The sequence below is a fragment of the Oncorhynchus keta genome, chromosome 11 (genome assembly GCF_023373465.1).
Source record: "Oncorhynchus keta strain PuntledgeMale-10-30-2019 chromosome 11, Oket_V2, whole genome shotgun sequence".
NCBI classification, from domain to species: domain Eukaryota; kingdom Metazoa; phylum Chordata; class Actinopteri; order Salmoniformes; family Salmonidae; genus Oncorhynchus; species Oncorhynchus keta.
The window spans coordinates 51,784,059-51,791,703 of NC_068431.1; the positions used below are offsets into that span (position 1 = coordinate 51,784,059).

Consider the following 7,645-nt stretch of genomic DNA (forward strand, 5'->3'; position numbering starts at 1 on the left):
TGTAGGCCTGCAATGCCAAACCATCTCTTGCTCCCCCAGTAGTAATGAGGTACTAATAATGTGCAGTGGAGAACTAAGCTCTCTCCGATGCTGAACACCTTGCGGTGTCCACAGGGTGGCACTAATGACTGTCTTGTCTTCTCGCCAGATATTTCAACATTTACTGTAGATGCAATTAATGGCGGGTACAATAATATAGACTATACCATGGGAAAGTTTCACTTTCGTTTGTAGCCTTACTTTCAAAAGATGAATATGTACCACTGCCGTTACAAATATTTTTTGTATTCCTTTTCTGAAGAGAATTTGAAGAATACATTTTTATATAGGCTATTATGTCTCATTATGTAGATAGTTTTTCTATGCTTGTTCCAGCCATCTGTTAGTGGATGTTGTTTTTTGTCTCCAACCTCCACCTGATTGCTTTTTCGTGTCTCATTTATCTGTATGGGTTTCTGGGATCAGTCAAAAACAGCAATTCCACACATCCAGAAAGTCAATTGGATATGAATTATAATTGAATTTCACATTGTTTCATTGAATAGGCCACATACATTCATGCAGAGTAAAAGGATTGGACGTGTTCAACTTTCATCAGAAACCCAAACAGTGGATGTGATTGAATATAGAGTCCTCATGTTCCTGTGTAATATCATTTTCAACCCATCTGATACTGTACACCATCTGATATAAGTGATTATGTGATATGACCATGTGGTAAGCGATATTAGTCTTGAATACCAGACCCTAGGTAACAGAGGGTCTGGTTTCAATGACAGAGGGGGAAAACAATTCCGGGGTGGGGTCCTCTTCAGACAAACATCCCTCCTAACACATCACGTGTGGGAAGGCAGGGCTTAAAATGTGGGCAGGAACTGTGCTCATGAAAAATCATCCCCCATAGAGATAGAGGATTCGTCTTGATATCTGTGCCATTTTATTTGTCACATGCTCCGAATACAACAGGTGTAGACCTTAACATGAAATGCTTACTTACAACTCTTAAACAACAATGCAGTTGGTAGAGTTAAGAAAATATTGACTAAATAAATTGAAGTACAAAAAAATTAAATACAAAAGTAACACAATAAAATAACTATAATGAGGCTATATACAGGGGGTACCGGTACCGAGTCAATGTGCGGGGGTACAGGTTAATCGAGGTAATTTGTACATGTAGGTTGGGTTAAAGTGACTATGGGGGTGTCAATAAAAATAGTCCTGGTGGCCATTTGATTAATTGTTCAGCAGTCTTATGACTTGGGGGTAGACGCAGTTAAGGAGCCTTTTGGACCTATATTTGGCACTCCGGTACCACTTGCAGTGTGGTAGCAGAGAGAACAGTCTATTTGACATTTTTTGGGGCCTTCCTCTGACATCGCCTAGTATATAGGTCCTGGATGGCAGGAGGCATGGCCCCAGGGATGTACTGGGCTGTACGCACTATCCTCTGTAGCACCTTACGGTGACGCAACCTGTCAGGATGCTCTCGATGGTGCAGCTGTAGAACATTTTGAGGATCTGGGGACCCAGACCAAATCTTTTCAATCTCCTGAGGGGGAATAGGTGTTGTTGTTCCCTCTTCACAACTTTCTAGCTGTGTTTGTTGATGTGGACACCAAGGAACTTGAAACTATCAACCCGTTCCACTACAGCCCCGTCGATGTGAATGGGGGCGTGTTCGGCCATCCTTTTCCTGCAGTCCACGATCATCTCCTTTGTCTTGCTCACATTGAGGGAGAGGTTGTTGTCCTGGCACCACACTGCCAGGTCTCTGACCTCCTGCCTATAGGCTGTTTCAATGTTTGTGATCATGCCTACCACCGTTGTGTCGTCAGCAAACTTAATGATGGTGTTGGAGTCGTGCTTGGCCACACAGTCGTGGGTGAACAGGGAGTACAGGAGAGGACTAAGCATGCACCCCTGAGGGGGCCCCATGTTGAGGATCAGCGTGGCAGATGTGTTGTTGCCTACCCTTACTACCTGGGGGCGGCCTGTCAGGAAGTCCAGGATCCAGTTGCAGAGGGAAGTGTTTAAGGTCCTTAGCTTAGTGATGAGCTTTGTGGTCACTATGGTGTTGAACACTGAGCTGTAGTCAATGAACAGCATTCTCACATAGGTGTTCCTTTTGTCCAGGTGTGAAAGGGCAGTGTGGAGTGTGATTGAGATTGCGCCACATCAATATACTATGGAGTTGCTTACAAATACGACATTGAATGTTTGTGGCCTAGATACATTTTTGACTTAAATTGGCTTGAAAATCTATGGCAAGACCAAATGCCTGTGTACCAATGATCAACAACCTTACAGAGCTTGAAGGATTTTTAAAAGACTAATGCAAATATTGTACTGGGTGAGCAAAGCTCTTGGAGACTTACCCAAAAAAACTCACAGTTGTAATCACTGCCAAAGGTGATTCTAGCAGGGGGTTGAATACTTACGTAATCAAATCGAGATACTGTACCTTGTGGTAAAGGTGCGCTGTAGCTAGCACAGCTTGTGGGGGCCAGGTTAGCCTTCTTGCAGGTAAATACCCTTGACCGAGAAGCCTGGGGGCTGAACCCAGTTGGTCTGCCTAACCCAACACGTGTACATGGGTTTACTTAACAGCTTTGCAAGAGTGTGCAAAGCTGTCAAGGCAAAGGGTGGCTACTCAAATAGATCTCAAATATAAAATAGATTAAATTTGTTTAACACTTTTTTGTTTACCACTTGATTCCAAATGTGTTATTTCATCGTTTTCTGTCGATAAGAGCTGAGGTCCTACGTTCGGCAGGGAAGACCTCAACATTCGCCTGTGAACTGTTATGTAGGAATTCAGGAATTTAAGTCATGCTGAGGAAAGCTTCAGTAGCCATCGTGGTCATTTCCGCAAGGAAGAGATGCGAGAATGACCATAGGGTGGGCAAGTGGCGCCTCAGAAGGAGGGATGGGCTCACCTTGTTCGCCACCTGTTTGTCTCCGACAGACATTGTGTGATCGGTTACTTCAGCATTTGTGATCGCCTGAGAAATCCAATTGTGAGATATCGAAACAAGTATTAAGACATTAATAAATTCACACACAAACGACCACTGGCCCAGCTGCACTAGATAAGTACATATACCGATACAATTTACTTTGCATTTAGTAGTCCAACAGCACAGGGAACTAATTCATGTTTGAACACGTTCTTCTTGGCCATGGGCATTCTGAAGCGCCGGCCAGAGGGAAGCCTCTCGAACTGAGGGTGTAGAGAGTGGGAGGGGTCGCTAATGACAGCCAGTGTCTTCTTTTTGGTTGCTTAGTGTAACAGAATGTGGTCGACCAATTACTTTTGCTGGCTGTGTTTACTATTCAGTTTGATTTTGCTCCTCACGCTCAGATGACCATAGCAGACTGTCATATTGAAGGTGAGGATGCAGTACACCCTTTCCAGAACATCCTGGCTGACCCCAAACCCCCTTTAATTTCCTGCTTCAGAACAGGCGTTGGCTTTCTTTTCTTTTAAAATACAGTCTGCATTCTCTGTAAAACTCAGCTTGTTACCAATTTGTGTCCCTAGATATTTAAAACACTTGACCACCCCCACTGGTTGGTCGTTCAGAGAGAGCGGTTGGGACATTGGTAAGTTGTTGCCGTTGATGATCAGCTTCTTTGCCTTTTCCACATTGATGTGGAGGCCACTTGACCGACGCCATTCTTGAAGGTTGTTTGTCTGTTTAAAACAGCTGTCCACATCTGACATAGCATCTTTAAAAAAAAAGAGTCCTACCAGAGCCATGTCATCTGCATACTTAAAAAGGCTCACATTGTTTCCTCGGATCTTCACCTCGTTAGTGTAGATAGAGAACAACAACAGTGAAAGGACCCACCCCTGGGGGCACTCCTGTGTTCTTGCGTCACGACCCTGTGTTGAATCATGGGGACCATTATCCTCTCCTCCTCATCCTGTTCTCCTCTCATCCTCCTCTCCACGACCTCATCCTCCTCTAAATGTCGCCTCTTTCCACCCCCTGCCGAACCTCCTACTCTCTTCTCTCTTTCCCTTCCTTTGCCGCTCCACTCACTCCGCGTACCTTCGACACTCTTACTCTGTACATCAATAAAATCCATTTGGCACATGATTATGCTCAGCCACAAAATGGGATGGAGGTGCTATTTTTAGCCGGCTAAGGGAGGAGAGGGAGGCCATGGGAGCGAGAGAGAGAGAGAGAGAAAGGGGGTGGGATAAAGCGTTCTTTTCGTTCTGTAGCTGTATGTCGGTCGGAGACACAGAGCTCTGTGGCAGCTTGGCTAGAGACAGCGAGAGGGGTGAGAGGCAACGAAGACGAGCAAACGACACCACCTGAAACACAAATAAGACACAGGTAGGAAGCTCTGCTGCATTCTACATAAAACAGGCAAAGCCAGACACCTGGACTGATAGCAATACTAATAGATGGTAGGTGTCCTGAGGAAATGGAATGGTTATATCATAGCTGCGTACATGGCTAGGCAATAAGTACACAAAAAAACAATGTATGTGATGATGATGCTCAATGGCAAAAAAAAAGTTGATATGCTTAAAATGTCATTAATAAATAAGTATTTTGGTACCTTATGGGATGTGTAGAACAAATATACGTCATAACCTATATTCGAGATTCTGCAAAAAATTAAGATAATAATAATAATAATATATGCCATTTAGCAGACGCTTTTATCCAAACACTTACAGTCATGTGTGCATACATTCTACGTATGGGTGGTCCCGGGATTTACCCTGGCGTTACAAGCGCCATGCTCTACCAACTGAGCTACAGAAGGACCACTTCTAAGATATCTTTAGGACACTAGATGAGATTATGTAATAGGGATTTGTTTCCCTATGTGAATGAAGTCACCATGCCTAACGTAAATTAGTAACACTGGTCTGACTGTCGGTTTGTCTGTCTTCTAAGCTCACTGTTCCTGAGACAACATGAGAATAGGGGGGCATAATGAGTTGTTTGCATGGCGTCCTAGTTGTTTACATGTGCTGTGTTACCTTCAATGAAAAGGAAAGCTAGTAGTTTAAACCCACTCAATGTTAATCTGTGCTTTTATATATTTATTAGTGTGTGAACATATTTTTGCGTGGTGCATGTGTGGGTTATTAGGTGGGTGGATTGTGTGGTGTATGTGTGGGTCCTTAGGTGGGTGGATTGTGAGTGTGTGTGGGTTATTAGGTGGGTGGATTGTGTGGTGTATGTGTGGGTTATTAGGTGGGTGGATTATGTGGTGTATGTGTGGGTTATTAGGTGGGTGGATTGTGTGATGTATGTATGGGTCATTAGGTGAGTGGATTATGTGAGTGTGTGTGTGGGTTATTAGGTTTATTTTGTAATTTGTAAGTCGCTCTGGATAAGAGCGTCTGCTAAATGACTTAAATGTAATGTAATGTAAATGTAATGGTTATTAGGTGGGTAGATTGTGGGGTGTATGTGTGGGTTATTAGGTTTATGTGAGTGTGTGTGTCTAATATGAGCACACCCTGAGATGTGATGAGGGAAAGCGAGGTTACCATGGAGACGGGCTCAGCACATCTTTCCTGTAAACGATTGCACATACGAATCAAATACACAAATGCATTTCATATGCAACTTTGCATTTAAAAAACATACAAAGAGCATGGTCAATTACACTTTGCCTGTATTTAACTAGATGCAAATTGATAATTCATCAAAAAATATGGCATTCTCATGGCATTGTTTACATTATCCACAATCCAAGCTTTGCAAAAACAAAAAGTTATTCTCAGAGACTGACCTGACCAGCCTCTCTCTCCCTCCTGTTTCCCAGGCATGCGACCCCGCTCCAGACTCCTGGCTAAGAGGTGGCTGCCCACCATCAGGGAGGGCTATGAGGAGCTGGTCCAGGACATGAACCAGGCCAACAGCCGCCACCTCCCTCCCCATGGTCAGGCCCACTCACCGTCTACCCATGACTACTTCCTGTCCATCTGCCAGCTCGCCCGACCAACCTTCCCCCAGGGCGAACCTGACTGTGACATCCTCACGGTGGGCACTCTGACCTCCCTGAGGCCTTGTCTGAGGCTGCACAGACTGAGGGACCCTGTGTCACCCTGTCTGCCTCTGATCTCTAAGGTCAGCCGCCACACTCAGTTAGAGCAGGGGGAGAGTCAGAATGAGTGTAGTGGCCCAGAGAGAGTGGTGGATGTCAGTTCATGTCAGACCTCCAGTAGGGTTGTCCCCAGTGTCTCTGACCCCCTGGAGTTCCTCTACGGTCACAGGGAAGGACTCCTCTCAGCCGCCTGTCGCGCCCATGACTCACAGGGCCGCATGGGCGAAGGGAGTCAGAGTGCGGCGCAGAGTCGACCACAACCCCCGGTACATGCCGATAGTTTCCCCCGCATGTGTTCCTCGCCGCTGACCCAGCGCAAAAACAGCCGCCGTGAGCTATGGCTGGTGGACCCCACTGACCAAAAGAAGCCAAGCCCTGACCCTGCTCGACCAGAGACATCCTCATCAGACCAGCAGAAACCTGATGCCTCCAGCTCATTCTCATGGAGGTTCCAGAACAGTCCAGACAGGGCGCCTGCAGGTGAGAGGGGGAAGTGCACTCGCTACATGGACCATCACACAATGGTGTCACACTGGATCGCTGACTGTCGCTCGGCCTGGAGAGAAGCCAGAATCAGGGCGTGCATGCTTCCAGCCATCGCAGAGATGTAAACTTGTGTAGCGTTGTTAATCCCCACTCTTAAGTATTGTACATTATGGATCCTTGATGTACTATGTACTGCTTAATTGGTACATTTGGACAATGCAGGTCCATACGGTAACATGTACAAATTGCGTTTTCATGCCCGACCTTTTTGTACAGTATGTAGTGTAAGACATATTGTAGGCTAGCGTATGCCTCACACATATCACAGTGAGTGGAATGTTGACAGTGCTTAGAAGACATCAGTATTAGGGTAGCCTCGTAAAGTTGAACAAAACAGGATTTTGGAAGGATGATCACGCGAGAAAAGTGTTCGGGTGAATAAAGATGTGTGGAAAAGATGCAGAATTTGCTATAAGGATTATGCACAAAGACATATGACTAAGAAAAATGACAGATCATAATCTTTACTATGGAGTGAGTGATATCTCACTCCATTATTGACAAATGATAACTCTGGTCAAAGAAAACATTCTACTCGTCATAACAATGGGAAGGGTACAGCTTTAGAATCAGAACGGAGTGATCCTATAGCTAGTTCAGGCTCCCTGTCGGAGAGCATTCAAACTCAGATTATTCTCAGTGGTTCTGAAAATGTCTCTTGCGATTTCCTCTCTCATGTATGATATGAGTTACGCAATGACAATGTAGATCGGTGGAAAACTGATGAGTCTATTTAAAACTTTCACTAAGTAAAGCCATGATGAAACGGTACATCATATTCACACTGAGTGAAACAGCATGTGACATTGTAGTATATTATTTTTTTTATTGTGTTTAATGACCCTCCATGACAGTACAATGAACTCTGTGTCAAAATATACAAATGGAAAGACAACAGTATAATTGACTTGTAAAAGGTTGACAATACAATCGTTTGATCTTGTATGGTATGGCTTTTGTACCTCTGTCCATTGTTGGCTCGTAATCTAATAAAATTATGTGTTTTACCCTGCCT

At 44.6% G+C, this 7,645-nt stretch overlaps 1 protein-coding gene across 2 annotated transcripts; it reads left to right on the top strand.

Annotated features, from left to right (window-relative positions):
• The first annotated feature begins 4,148 nt into the window (after positions 1-4,148).
• Positions 4,149-7,642, top strand: LOC118390562 (uncharacterized). Of its 2 annotated transcripts, none has more exons than XM_052457443.1 (2): positions 4,149-4,423; positions 5,803-7,642. In XM_052457443.1, the coding sequence occupies exon 2, from the start codon at positions 5,805-5,807 to the stop codon at positions 6,693-6,695; it is 891 nt and encodes a 296-aa protein (XP_052313403.1). In that variant the 5' UTR covers positions 4,149-4,423; positions 5,803-5,804; the 3' UTR covers positions 6,696-7,642. The 2 variants fall into 2 exon arrangements, with proteins under 2 accessions (XP_052313403.1, XP_035637136.1); XM_035781243.2 differs by having other exon boundaries at positions 4,161-4,349.
• Positions 7,643-7,645: the final 3 nt, after the last annotated feature.

What these genes read in the sequence shown, in the direction of transcription:
- LOC118390562 (XM_052457443.1), top strand. Translation starts at nt 5,805, where the DNA reads ATGCGACCCCGCTCCAGACTCCTGGCTAAGAGGTGGCTGCCCACCATC.